At 38.6% G+C, this 14,751-nt stretch overlaps 1 protein-coding gene and 1 long non-coding RNA gene across 9 annotated transcripts in view; one reads left to right on the forward strand and one right to left on the reverse strand.

Moving 5' to 3' along the window:
* Positions 1-106: 106 nt before the first annotated feature.
* LOC120509443 lies at positions 107-8,600 on the reverse strand. Its single transcript, XR_005629270.1, has 3 exons — positions 8,475-8,600; positions 4,272-4,483; positions 107-1,587 (listed from the first exon to the last, which is right to left on the reverse strand). It is a non-coding gene; the product is annotated as an uncharacterized LOC120509443 (long non-coding RNA).
* Positions 8,601-9,376: 776 nt separating this feature from the next.
* Positions 9,377-14,751, forward strand: part of AUH (AU RNA binding methylglutaconyl-CoA hydratase) — a 169,908-nt gene continuing 164,533 nt past the window's right edge. For all 8 annotated transcript variants that reach the window (XR_005629264.1, XR_005629265.1, XR_005629266.1 and 5 more), the window contains exon 1: positions 9,377-9,676. Coding sequence is in view for 2 of the 8 variants with exons in the window: in XM_039724052.1 (XP_039579986.1) it covers positions 9,421-9,676 (256 nt within the window). In the remaining 6 variants the exon portion in view is untranslated. The remainder of the gene's footprint in view (positions 9,677-14,751) is intronic.

The raw sequence follows: 14,751 nt of genomic DNA on the forward strand, positions 1-14,751 counted from the left end.
AGAGAAATGTCATTTTGGGAACATACCAACATTAATTTGAATAAATCTTTAAATGGTACTTCAATTAACATTTCCAGTAATGAATAAAGAGTATATGCACCAACTCTTAATTAAAATGCATTTATTTTTTAATCATTGACATTAAAAAATCCATTTATCATCCTCACTTCTTCTTCACTATTGTGTCTATTTTGTGTTCTTTTGTTTTGGTATATGTAATAGTTCAAGGTTGGTTATATGATACACTTGTACATGTATTTTACATACAACTCTAAAAACAACACTGTATTTGAAAGAGAAATTTCCTCCAATAGACTTCAGTTATAAAACACTTACTCTTTGTATATCCCTGTATACTTTTTCCTTTTACTCATTATCTAAGCTTTATTATTTAAACAATTTTCTTCTTCTCTAGTCACTTTAAAAAAAAAAAAAATTTGCTCATGCTATGAAGTTCTAAGTGAATTTGTGACATCAATCACTTCTATGACAACAGACTTGACGCTTTAAACACAGGATTATGATGAATCCAACACAGGATTGAGTAAAATGGAAACAAGACCATGAGCAAGCAAGATTTCATTAGACTCATTAGAGTCTAGATTTCATTAGATTTCATCAGACTGTTAAAAAAGCGGAGAAAGGAATATAAATGCTGAGTACACTTCCACTTTTTAGCATTAAAATTCTGTGTGATGGACCATACAGTGGTTATTTACTTCATACATTTACAGTATTTGATGTAATCTCTGTGGAACTCAGACACTGCCAAAAATTTCAGACACATTCACTAGTCTTACTTGTGTGTACTCAACTCAAAACATGGTGGTTTTCATGATTTGTCACAGTGCTCCATAGGCTCAGTAGAGCTATTAGGCTCTCATCACCTTTGAAAAATCATACTGGGAACATTTCAGACTTTGAAAAACTGGAACACAGACAACTGTTTAAAAATATAGTTGTAGATTAATTTGTCTTAGTAAGTTTTTGTTAAGAAATTCTACATGCTTAACATAAATAATCAAAAAAGCACTTATTTTAAAATATCTTTTTAGTTCAGCACAATCCAATTTACATAATGAGGGGGAAAAAAAGATCTGTCTTTTGTAAATGGCACTCACTGTAGCTGAATTCTGTTGTTATGAAGCACCTTGAGTATAATGCAGATACACACATGGATGTAGATTTCTGTTGGATCAAATTCCTACTCTTTCTTTTCCAGACTAAAGAGCTACAAGTTGCATAAGAAATGTAAGTAAAAATCTCATTCCAGGGTCAAAGCAGACTTCAGTGGTTCCGTCTTGTTCCAACTTCATCCTACACTGCATACAATTGAAGCTTATACTGACAAGGCTCATAGTAACACTGAACCAGAAGCTGTGCAGATATGAAAACTACAAGGAAAGCTACAAAAGTTTTATTCTGTGACGAATTCAAAGTTTCTGTTCAGTGGCTACTGGAAGAATTGTGTAGTCTTGCTCTGCTCAAGATGCATTAATTCAGAGAAGTATAACATATTCCTTGTGAGTTTTGCTGGCAGAGGGTGCCCGGTGAAGTTAGCAGAAAGATGCCAAGGATATTCAATACCTCAATTGCGAAAAATATCAATATTAAGTCATAATTAGAGCCTGATTAATACATGGATTAAGAATAATATGTAGAACTGTCCCAATATACCCAATTGTATTAAATATATATTCCAGTTTTCACAGATTACTAGCTCTTCTGAACATCTTGGGAACCTTTTTTTCACTAAGAAGTTTTAAAATACTATTTCAAAATATGGAAATGCCCCATTCTTGTTCATATTTTACTTCTTTCACCTATTGGTGGACTGCATCTTCCACAGGATAATAGCATGTCTGAAAGACTTCAATGAAGAGGAAAGCAATAGTCTTAACTTTTTTTTCAGGTACACTGTTGAAACAGCATATCTGCTGCAAAGTTTCTGAATGTTAGGGACCATTTTTGAAACAGAAGGCTGTGGGCAATATTAGTTTAACATACTGACCTAGTCTAGAAAATTTGGTTTACGTATTTTAAGTAATAGACATGGTATATTGTATTCTGCTTAGCAGGTAAAACATACTTTACCACGAATAAAGGAACAGGATTATAATTTCACCTCCCAGACATAAAATGATACACACAAAAAAATATTATATACATAATTAACATTTTCTTTCTCTTGAAAGAAAATGTTAATTATGACTTTGCAAACAGGTGGTGGGTTTTTTTTAATATGTTTTCTTTAATTGATGTTTAGTTTCAAAGCATTGCAAAAATTGATTCCTATACATGATCCTACTATTTACAGATCTACAAAAACAAATTCCTTATGGAATGCTGTATAAAGCAGAGTGACACAAAGTCCCAAGACAGGTGCAAAGGAGAGCTGCTTTATTGCAAAAACCAGGCCTTTTTAAGCAGTTAGCTGGTTATCAGTTTACTTAGTTTTAAGGCACATCCACCACCACACACCACGATGTGGACACAGGGCAGTCACCCAGCTCGTCTCTCACATCTCTCTACCCCTATTCCAGCTGAGTCACTCTCCCCTAGTTCCCTTCTAATTAGCCTAAGTAACAGGCCTGAGCCATGATTTTACAAGGGTAACAAGGCCTTTATTTTATAAGGCTTTCCCTACATGCAACAGAATGCTAAGAAATCAGAAGTCTGAAAAATGATGTGTTGGAAGTGGCTGTTGACTGGCATTGGTGAATAACTCTGCATTGAGTCTGTGACCAGGCACATAAGTGCATGCTAGCCACCTAGTATAAATTTTTTTTGTTTTCATATACCAATTGTTATGTTCATTGTTCTTAATCATAAGGATCCTGCTTTCTTACATAGACAAGTAACTTACAATGTGGTGATTAAAGAGAAGAAACACTACAATTAATCCATTTTGGCAAAGCAGAGTCCTTTGCTTATGTAGTTTCCCAATTCATCTATTCTTGAATCCATGTGAGATGTGAAGAATGTGATTATTTAATCTTTGCTCTGTCCTGGAAATTTGGGTCATAAAGTCATGCAGATTGTTTGTGACATTAGAATTCTATATGGGACTGAATATGTTTTCATTGAAAATGTTTATTCAACTTATCAGAGTATCTTAATAGTATCAGTATGTAAAGAATAAAGAATGCAGGAAAATATAGTTAAGGCTAGAATGTAAAAGGTAATTTAGTCTAATGAAAATGAAGAGAAGATCAAAAAAGACTCCAGTGTTCTCCCCATACAGTGCAAAAATCAATGTGAGGCATTCCTTAGAAAGAATGCAATATATTCGGTAAAACTCTGCACAACATACTGTTACTCATAAAAGACTAAAAGGGAAAGGCAGTGAACACAAATGCATTTTATATCATAAAATGTAAGCTTACAGCTTACATTTTTTAGAGTGATTTGTGCATAATGCATCATATATTTCAAGCAGTAGTTACGCAATTATCTTCTTTAAAAATGCTGAAATTTTTAGCCAAAAAGTGAACAATACCTTAAACTTCAATGATTATCTATAGTACATTAACTGTAAGCTGAGTTTTGTTTTTAAACACCCCCGAAAAATTTAAAAAAATAATTAGCTAAACAGAAAGGAAATGTAATAATGGTATTCATAAATGTATCATACATCTTAACTCTTGGCCTGGTCATGAAGAGTAATAAAGAATTACAACTAACAAAAACAGGCTATGTAGTGTTTTTCATTTCTCTGTTACTTAAGCATAAAATACCAGACTTCTCTTAGCTCCTCATAGTGAGCTGGCTTTCATAACAAATGTATTGTCTTCAAACAGAGCAGAGGTTCTTGGTAACTTCTCTTCACTAGAAATCACATTACATGAGGACAGAGGTATAAAAATATTTTTCATCTCCTCATTGTAATGGTGATAGAAAATTTTGTTTCATTGAGAGTTGTACTCAAATGTCCTTTATTACTTTAATTAAAAAGCATTTAAACAAAATGTAATTCAGATGAATTTTCCCTTTTATTTCACCAAATGCTTGCTTGAAAACCCCACTCTCTGCATTTAGATGATGTTGATGGTACCGTTTTGATGAAGATAGTATTTGTTTGTTGCAAAATGCTTCTTTCTGAGGGCTAAGTTCTATAGAATGCCTAGTTCTATTTTATCCTTGATATCACAGATTTGACAATATTGTTTGACTGCCTCCTCAGCAGCAGCCCTGATAGCCTTTCACCACACATAAAAGTACCCTGATAAAATTGGGAAATCCATTTTCTACTAGAATTTCATGTAAAATACCTTAAATTAAATGCTGATTTCATCAGTCGTGTTCTTCCTGGTTTCTGTGCTTCTTGTGCAGCGTTCACTGACCCATATATATTAGGAGTGGTTGTCCTGCCTGTCGCCAAAGCAAAGATTCTCTCGGGCACAGTTAACATCACTGTTGGTGCTGGAGTTCTTCAGAAGGATACAGATAAGAAAAGCAAGTATTCCTTCAGACAAAGGTTTGCCTGATCACAAAGAAAATAAATTATTTTAACAATCTTAATAGAACGGGGTACATTCACTGTAAGAAAAGTATTCAATGATGTTAGAGTTGGTTTGCAGTTTGCTTGAATGCATAGTTATTTAGCTGTCTCAGTAAATTTTCTGATGTGTTGAACTATAAAAACAAGAGAAAGCTTTTTAAAAGCTTTGGTGAAAGGAGATGTATCAGCATGCACATATTTGGGAGTTGTACCTACATATATAACTTTTTAAGAATCTTCACTCTCTGTAAATTCTCTGTTTTCAGTATCTGTGTTTACATCTAACTTCATAAAAACAAATACCTTTATTTCATGTCCTTTAGGGATAAATTTTGCACTATGCCTCAAAGTAAAGCATTCTATAAATTTTATTTAATAAATATCTGCTCAATTCCAGTTTCAAGTATCTAAGGGCCTCGCTAGGCTCTGATCTTCCACTATTACAGAGCTGTAGCCCTGTGGCTGCTAGTGCAAATTTACTCATGGAAGAGGCCTTGCTCAGCATGTTTGTGTTCCTGTAATTGTTTTAGCATTATGTCTTGTTTGTGATCTGAAGAGAATGGGAAGACAATTTTGGGAAGCAGGATTTTAAGAAGTCTCTGTAATTGGCCCACATATGCCATGCATTTTTCCACTATATTAATCCAATGCAATTGTCTCTATTTTCAAGATGAAGGAGTATATGCACAAATAAATGGGGCTGACATTATTCAAAGCCAAAATCTGCTCTGTGCTCCAAGGCATGAGTGACACATAGGTAGAGTTCTTAATAACATGTGCTGGAGCTGCATAACAAGTTCCAAGTAACAAGCTTGTAAGGATAGCCAAGTAGATTAAGTTTAGTAATTCCTGAAGAGAAAAAGTAAGTTGTAAAAACATCTTATATCTTGGCATTACAGTCTTAAAGCTGCACTGAGAAGAAAGAAAATAGACAATGTAAGGAAACAGCTGCCTGCAAAACATATTGAATAGGCTCAGTGCCAAAAATGGAACATGCTATGTGTGCTATAATAAATACATAACAAGGGTTATGTCTTCCTCATTATCAGTTTTAGAATATCAAAAAGGTTTTACAAAAGTTAAAAATCAAGATTTGAACGATAAGTGTACTAACGGCATAACACAACAATCAGAAAAATCCTGCTGTTGATAAAAAGCAAATATGTGAATATTAGAAGAGACAAATGCTTCTGGTGGGTGGTGTGAAATTGAAACAACCTTTGCAAACCAACCTTAGAGATGGATAGCTGATCTCACTCTCAAATATCACAGTCCCTTTACAGAGACAATTACTTTTCAATTTGCAAGACAGACAAAGAACTTAGTTTGAAAAGCCAAAATTGGGTGCTACATTTATCCTCTAAAAAGTGTTCCCTTTTTAATCTACCCATTGACACTGATATTCTCATCCAGAGAAAATGAAAGCATTTGTTACACCTCATCTACATGCATCAAAGTAAGAAAATTAGAGCAACTTAGAACTAGGTGGGATTCCTTGCCCATATTCTTGCTTCATTGTACATACTGTCTGAACCCTTTCATTGTTCACACTAAAACTGCATATTATATAAATATACATGCAATTATTTTTCTGTCTCATTTCAAATGATTTATTAGCATTTTTAATAGCACTAGATCCCTAAGCGAACATCCACAAGTAGTTTCACACTCTTTGGTTTTAGGCACTTAATTTAGATCTGAAGTTTAGAGACCACATGCTTCTGTCACACTAATTAACAGTGAGATTGTTCCTCTAGAAAATGACCCATGCCAGGTGCCATGCACCAACACATGCAGAATAGTATTATGAAGAAACGTTCTCTCCATAAATTACATAAACAGTTTCCCAGTTTCTGTACTTCTGCCCCATGCTGTGTAAATTGCAACAGTACAGTCCTGACCCCAAGCCCCAACCAACCCCCTCCAGATTATATTATCAAACAAAGGCTATAATCAAGCTAAAAGGGGCTGCACATTTCACCTGCCAGCTTCAGTCCTGTACACTGTGAGAACCTGTAACCTGATGCAAATAAGCTTTCCAAGGCAACTTCAAATATAACTTTAATGAGGGTGAAGGACCTTCAGGATTTTCCCCTGGCATCAGACGATGATTGAGGGACCATACTAGAAGTTGCAGGTGAGTACAGCGAATTTGGTAAGCCAGTCTCCATCTACACTGGTTCTACTTTCATTCATTGCTTCTGTTGACATAAGGGAGGCTAAATCAAGATTTATTATAACCAGTTTATTTCACCCATCACCAAATATCAATACTTGGATATCTGTGTGTAGCAGCAATCAGGCTACCAAGTGTGATATGTTATTTAGGTCATTACTTACAATTTTTTCCATTTGATCCATGTGTTAAAATTAGGATAGATCCTTAAATAAAAATCTCCATGTCAACATATTTTACCTTTAATGTACTGCTATGACCCCAAAGCTGTGTTTTAGAAGTAAACTACAATGAAAAAATCAGGGAACAAGAGAATATGGAAAATGTTGCTTTCATCCGAGTCCTGAATTATGCTTGCATGTCAGGAAATGGGAGGAACTGAATACCCAGTATTACAAAATGCAGCATAGTATTAAATAACGGCAATAAACCACACACATATGCATATCATATCATAAAGTTTTACATATTAATAGAGAAAAAAACCCCCAGAAATTAAATTTTCTTTTCACTTCTTACACAAAGAAAGTAAAATCAGACAGTGGCATGTAAAAGAAAATTGCATTTCCAAAATTCTTTGTTTTAAAAGTGACTGGGTGTTTCTACAACAGAGATGAATCTGGTTGGCTTGACTGCACTTACTGACCTCTGCTCAGAAACGTGTTCACTAGTTCTTCAGTCTGGGAGCCACTGCATATGACTAAATGTCTGCCTTCAGCTTCAAGGCAACATTACAACGTGGCAGTGAATTTAGTTCTGCTTTTAACGCCTTTTTATCTTCTGCATCTTTTAGAATAGTGCTCTCTCTCTGTTTCTATTGATCTAATTCTATATGATGTTTCAAGCTTCCTTCTCATAAACTAAAATGTTCTTCAACTGCAAACAAAATTTTTTTTATTTCTTTCTACTGGAAGTCTTTGGCATACTGTGGGCTCTACTGGAAAAGGCTGTGAATCACAAGCTATCGCCCTGTTTAAATAGAAAAACATAATAAATGCAAGGTGATAGCCTGCCTGTTCCTGCCCCCACATGCACATTTGCCCTTCATGGTGCTCCTCATGAACAAACAGGACATTATTTTTAGACTTTCGCTTCTCCAGAAGGAAGGCATGGAGGAGCTGCTGAGCAACCGCATGAAGGAATGCAGTAGCTAGTTCTCCAAAACAACCACCAGAATGGCTCCATCTGAGCCTCTGCTCAGAAGCAGTACAGCTTTATTCCCCTGATTAAGTAACACTGAATTATGAAAATGGCAGGGGATGGCACAAAGGCATGTTTTCACTTCTCAAGGCTTAATTTGAAGGAAATAAACTTGAAGAAGACAAACTTCAGAGCTTTTAAGAGCTTCATTACTGACCTGAACTAACTACGGTTATAACAACCTTTACCACGTCCTGTGTAAGGAAACAAGTCAACTTGTTTTATATCTAATGCATGTTCTGGCTCAACTAAATTGTTGTAGTATTAACACATGGACTGCTGAAATTTCAACCATTTTGAAACAGGTCATAGCAGTCTTGAATCATGTGAATTTTCAACAAAACACAGCAATTACCTCCTACCTCCATTGTTACTGCTTTTATTTGACTGGTTTCATGCTTGTGTATCTGCTGGTGTGCATGGAGGACAAAGCAGACACCATGGCAGTGTTGCTTAGAGACCTAAACTCAACTGTAAACACCAAGGCATATTAATTTGATCCTTAGCTTTGCAACACAATGGTAATTCTGAATCCCAAAACAGGAGGATGGCCAATCCAAACAGTCTTTTATTGCAGCATACAGAACCATGTGCTACCTGGTTTCTGTTATGGACCATGGTTCCTTTCTTTGTTCAGTGCCAATGACACAACCAGGTCTTGCCATGGCTGATGTGGGGTAAGAAACAAGTGCTGCAGAGTTCATGAGGATTCATTCCGGTGCCACCATAACACAGCACAACAGAGTCTGAGCATGTTGCCTTTAGGGTGGGACGTTCTCAAGTTCACTGCAAATAAATGTGCTGCACAACTTCCAGCAGTATCATGGAGCCCTGATGAAACTAAACATTTGCTTTTATTGATGAGAAATTTGTCTATGCACCTGCTTATTTCAAGGTCTGTGTGAGAATCACAGAATCATAGAATGTCAAGAGGTTGGAATGGACTTTGAAGATCATCCTGTCCCAACCCACTTCCCATGCTAGGCAAAGCAATCTCCCACCAGACCGTGTTGCTCAAGGCCTTATTCAACTTCAATGATGTGAGGGCTGAGGCACCCACAGCTTCTCTGAGCAACCTATTCCAGTGTCTCATCCACTACCACAGTGAAGGATTTCTTCCTAAAATCGCACTTAAATTTCCTCTCTTCATTCGTACCCATTACTGTTTGTCCTATCGCTACAGATCCTGACGGAATTCGCTTCAGATACGGGAAGGTTGCTATGGGCTGTCCACACAACCTTCTCTTCCCCATCTCTTCACCAGACTTCACCAGCCACAGCTCCCTCCATCTGTCTTTGCAGAGGAGGTTCTCCAGATCCCTCATCACCTTCATGACCTCCTCCGGACTTAATCAGCCTTCTTTTCCGCTGGGGACCCCAGAGCTGGATGCAGTGTTCCAAGCGCGCTCTCACCAGGACGCAGCGGAGGGGCATTCAGAATACCGCTCTGCTGCCCACGCTGTTTTTGACGCGGCCCGGGATGGGGCTGTTTTTCTGCCAAGTTTCAGACCTCCCCTAAGTGACGAGCCTCTTTCCCAGAAGGATGGGACCGAGCCGCCCCCTCCCCGCGGCCCCGGGCGGAGGCGGCGGCGCCGTGAGGGGAGGGGAGGGGAGGGGGGGGAGCGGCGCCCCGTGCGGCGCCGCGACCTCGGCCGCTCTCGGCCGAAGCGGCCACCGCGCGCCCCCGCTGCGGGGAGGCGTCGCCGCCGCCGCTCTCCCCTCGGCCGGGAGGAGCTACGGCTCGCAGGCGAAGGAAGAGGAGGAGCTGCGCGTCCGGTACCTGGATGATGAGCACAAAGGTAACGAGGGGAAGGCGGCTGTGCACCTGCTGTCCCGGCCTGGCAGGGGTGACCCCTGCGGGCAGAGAGAGGGCGGCCCTGGGGGAGCTGCCCGGCGGCGAGAGGCGGGAGGAGAGCCGTGGCTCCTCCTTCCCCCTGTGCCCGCGGCCGGGGCTGCGTCGCAGAGTGCTGGGAGCTGCCGGCATGGCGTGGCAGTAGCAGAACTGGGTCGGCTTGGTTTTTCTCGGCTCTTCACTGCATCGTAGAACGGTTCGGGTTAGAAAGGACCTTGAATGGGTCTAACTCCTCTGCCGTGGGCAGGGACACCTCGTACTAGACCAGATTTTCTTAGAGCCCCGTCCAGCTGCGCTTTGAACACCTCCAGGAATGGGGCATCCACAGCATTGGTGGGCAACCTATTCCAGTGCCTCACCACTGCCACAGTAAAGATTTTCCTCTTATTAAGTAATCTAGACCTGTTCTCTTTGAATTTGAGCCAATTCCACCTTCTCCTGTTGCTACATGCTCTTTCAGGTAGGTTCCCTTCAGGTACTGGAAGGTTGTGATTGGGTCACTTCAAAGCCTTCTCATTTCTACACTGAACAGTTCCAATTCTGTCAGCCTTTCTTTGTAGGAGAGGTGTCCCGTTCTTATCATCTTGATGGCCTCTGGACTCCAGCAGTTCCATGTCTTCCCTGTGCTGGGACCCCAGAGCTGGGTGCAGGCTTCCAGGTGGGCTCTCAGCAGAGCAGAGCAGAGGGGCAGAATCCCCTCCCTCCCCTGCTGCCCACGCTGCTTTGGATGCAGCCCAGGACATGTTTGGCTTTCTGGGCTGGGAGTGCCCATGGCTGGGTCATGCCCAGTCTCTCAGCCACCAGCACCCCAAGTCCTTCTCCCCAGGGCTGCTGTCATTTAAATGGAGCAAGTGGAGACTTGCTCATCCTCAGCCTCTGCTGATACTAGAGGTTACTCTGACCCAGGTGCAGCACCTTGTACTTGGTCTTGTTAAACCTCAGCAGATTCCCGTGGGCCCACTTCATGAGCTTGTCTAGGTTGCTGTGGATGTCATCTCGTCCTTGAGGTGTGTCAACAGCATCACTCTTCTTTTTTAGAGTACTGCAGCATACGCACTGTGTTTGTGAGGTACATACACCTCTGTGAACTGGCATCTGTTTGCCACTCTAATTCTGAGAAAATGAAGTTTAGCAGCAAATATCTAGAGTCATGCTGCTTCAGACATCAGTTTTGTGCTTGTGTGCAGGGGGCAGAGAGGGCAAAAAACTGATATCCATGTTTTCTGTGGCGGAAGGTATGGCTTCAGTATTCTCTCATCTCATGCCACTCTCCTAATAATCATCTCATCTTCCTCCTTGCTTTTAGTGTTGTCAACTACTACTCACTTTTTTCTACTCAACTGTATCAAGAGTCTTATTTTAACTCACCTGTTTAAAAAAAGAATGAAAATCTGTGCTCCTTAGTGACGTGCAGCCAGTGCATCACAGCACAGACACTTTGTACTTCCTCTTCTGATGTGATGCTCTCTGGATTTTAGAAGTGTTCTACTTCCTTTGGTGTTTGTCACTTCCTTCCCCTGTGGATGTAGCAGGGCTAGGAATGGTGGAGAAGAAGTAAGTGCAAACTCTGTTCCTGAGGGTTTATTTCTTTAGCCATGATGTTATACCTGCTTTTATGGAGAGGGCCATAGTATAGGGTTTTGGTTATCTGCAGCATATGAATCTCTTCACATGGAAAATATATCTTGGAACCGCCATGTGTTGGGAGGTACAGTTTAGTTTACATCTTTGAGCACATTAACTCAGCTGTTTCACACCTCCTGCCAATTTAGGCAAATGCTTGTGAGTTGAGTACGTATGCCTGTACATAGATTTGTATACATATACAGAGAGGTAACTTTAAAACTTTGAATTTTAGTATGAGTTTAGAAGATTCTTTTTTCTTTTTCAAGGGAACACTGATGTTGTGCTTTCATCTGAGGGCAGGTTTTTGTCATTATTTAGTAAAGATGATATAATCTGATCCTGAAATTATCTTCTGTCTTGTAGTTCTGTTCCCAACTCCTTCCACTTCCTTTAAAATGTGCTTCTTTAGTCCTGTTTTTCCAGCTGACTATGGAACTTGGAAATAGTTTAAAATATCTATTCATATTGTTTCGGGATTATTTTAAGTTAAGGAAGAGAACAAGACAGAAGCAAAGAAGAGTTTGTAAAATCTTAGAAGAGTGTTTTTCCTTGCTTATTTTGTGCTTTACCAAGAAGTGGTAGAAAATATCACGATCTTACATACTTTTACATACTTACTTTTACATGCATACTTACTACGACTTTTATTTCTGTTACACAACAAAAAAAAAAATTAGGCAGTGTGTTCCAGCTGTTGAATCAGCTAAGAATCATTGTTTTTGTAATGTTATGGAGGTATTTCATACTGAATATGTAGCCTAATGCCCCAAAACTTAGAGATAGTATTTGTAATGTTAAAGCAGCTGTTGCTGGCGTAAGGAAGGATTCAATCAGTGTATTTTTAATTAATGAATTCTCTTAAATGGAAGGCATTTTCTTTCGTATTGTCTTTCAGAAGGACATAGAAACAAGTGCTGTTTGTTAGAAAAAGATAAGAACAAGGATGTAGAAATAGGCCAGAAGGAGACATTAGCTTCATATGCCTTCTTCAGCAGCACAAAGAGCAAGCAACAAAAATTTCTGCAGAAGAAACATGGCTCTGCTTCCTCCCTGTAGTGCTAGCGCATGTCCTCCTCCTCACCTTGTACGCCAAGTTCATCTGTATTTATCTGCTTACAGCATGTAATATCTCTGCTTAATGAGGGCACCAGCTCTGTAAACACCCCTGTGGCCTTTCTTGCTCCTTTCTACCCTGCCGTTCCTTGAGCTACCATTTAATGTTCTTGACTTCCCCACATGGTACTCTGGTCCCCCCATGGCCTCATCACGCCATCCCACTACATACTTCTTGACTTCACGCACGTTCAGACCCTGCTCTCTGACTGCCTTTTGTAGCACACACATCTTTGTTGATGCTGTGCTTGTGCTCTTAAGAGCACATGCCTAGTGTTTCCATGTTGCTCAGAGAGCGCTGTGAATACTGGGGAGTAAGGAAAACCAGCTGTATCTGCCTCACGTACAGGCACATGTCTTGTAGCACTAAACAATTCTTTGCCTTTAGGCAAAGTAGCAAACTGTTCTGCTTCATATCTCTTCCATGTGATTTGCATACCTCAGGTCTTGGGCGGTTGTTAAACATGAAGTAAAATGAGACTATGTTGGCAAAGGCTAGTTATGGAAATTTTAACTCAAGGCTTTCCAGCTTCCAAGTTTGAAATTTAACTGGAACTAGAATACAAAAGGAGTGAGATTTGTGAAGAATGTGATTGAAAAATACCTGTATATTCTGCCTATGTTGCAACTTGTGAAGCTCTTAGTGTCAGTTTTCTATGTATAAAGATGACTGTCAGTGTATTGTTTTTTTAAAATTAAGTATATATATTTTACTTTATTTGAGATTCTATTTGATCATCAATAGGGCTGAAACGTATTACAGCTATTGACATTTTAAAACGTAGTCAAATTCCATTAGTGATCTCATTACAAATTTAAATGACCCTAGTGCTTTGGATTTTTAAGTTATATTGGGAGAAATACCATTTTAGTCTTGACTCCAGTGTAGCAGTGCCACTTGCTGGAATGTGATATAAATATTTTTAAAATTTAGATTTTATGCTAGAATGACTCCTTATGGTCAAATTTCTGAGCTGGTTTTGGTTCAGTTTAGAATAAGACAGCTTGTTGTCTTCATCAGTTAGAATTTTAATGTACATGGAATGGGCAAAACCAAATACAGTCTTGGCTGAAGTTGTTTGCTCAGAGGTTGGAAACTGATAGCTAGCTAATAAATTGGAAAAACTTCCATTTGCTGTGTTTAAAGCAGGGCTGAGCAGGTGAGATCTACTAACTTAAGAAATGTGGAAAACTCTCAGAATTTAGAGATGAAACAGGCTCAGATAGGGGATTTTGAAGAGTGTTGTGGTGCTTTTAAAAAATGCTGGTTGGTACACATCTGTGTGATTTTTCACTTAAATACTTCTTGATATGATTAATGAAAGCCACCAGAATTGTGCATGATATATTCACCATATGTTCCTGTTTTGCTTAAGAAACTACTTCAGAATAATAAACATCTAAGTCCACTTCTCTGCCTTGTTCTATCTGATTAGTTAAGTGAAACAAGCTTAAAAATAACTTACTTCTATCCCCCTTCCACTTTTCAAAGCATAATTCATACTTTTTAAAATATTTTTTTAATTATGGGAAATGATCTCTGTGTGTGTATTTAATGGAAATAAATAATAAAATAAATACAAATAAAAAGAATTCTGCAAGTGCTTTATATGCAGATGTAGTGAATCTTTCAAACTCTGGCAAAATGTCTAGTATTGATTTAAAGACAAGATCAATTTTTAAGTAACCATTTAAATGTGTTTCTACCAAACACTGAGGATGAATACTTTGATCTCTAAAATGTGCAAGATAAAAGATATTAAAAACATTATTAAAATTAAGATCTCCTATGTGCTGATACAAACAATAGTTAAACTGGGATCTAATCTCTTCACTTGATTCAAGTAATAAATTTAGCTATTGCTATGAAGCCAGGATGTTTCTGGGAAAGTATGGATATTTTGAACCTATCTTCCAGATACGTATGTGTCCTTATTTCAGTGAAAGACATCTCTTGCTTTTACTATGGTTTCATTTTATAATATAACTTTCATTTTTGTCATATAACTTTTATAAGTTTCATTTCCTTTTTCTCTTAAACACTGAGAATTATACCACAAGCAGCTTTCTCTTTTAACAGGGGCGACTTGTAAGTAGAGAACATACTGTACATTTATGTATGCTTTGCCTCTAATGGTTGGCTAGGAAAGTAGTATACAGGAATATTGCTGCTTATGTTAGACAACACTGGGAATCATTGTCTCTTGGAGAGCCTAGCCAGTTAAGATGAAGTTAGTTTTCAGTATACAGATGTATTTTTAATAGATGCACATTATGTGCTGA

Source organism: Passer montanus, unplaced genomic scaffold (assembly GCF_014805655.1).
Source record: "Passer montanus isolate IOZ18808 unplaced genomic scaffold, ASM1480565v1 scaffold52, whole genome shotgun sequence".
NCBI lineage: Eukaryota > Metazoa > Chordata > Aves > Passeriformes > Passeridae > Passer > Passer montanus.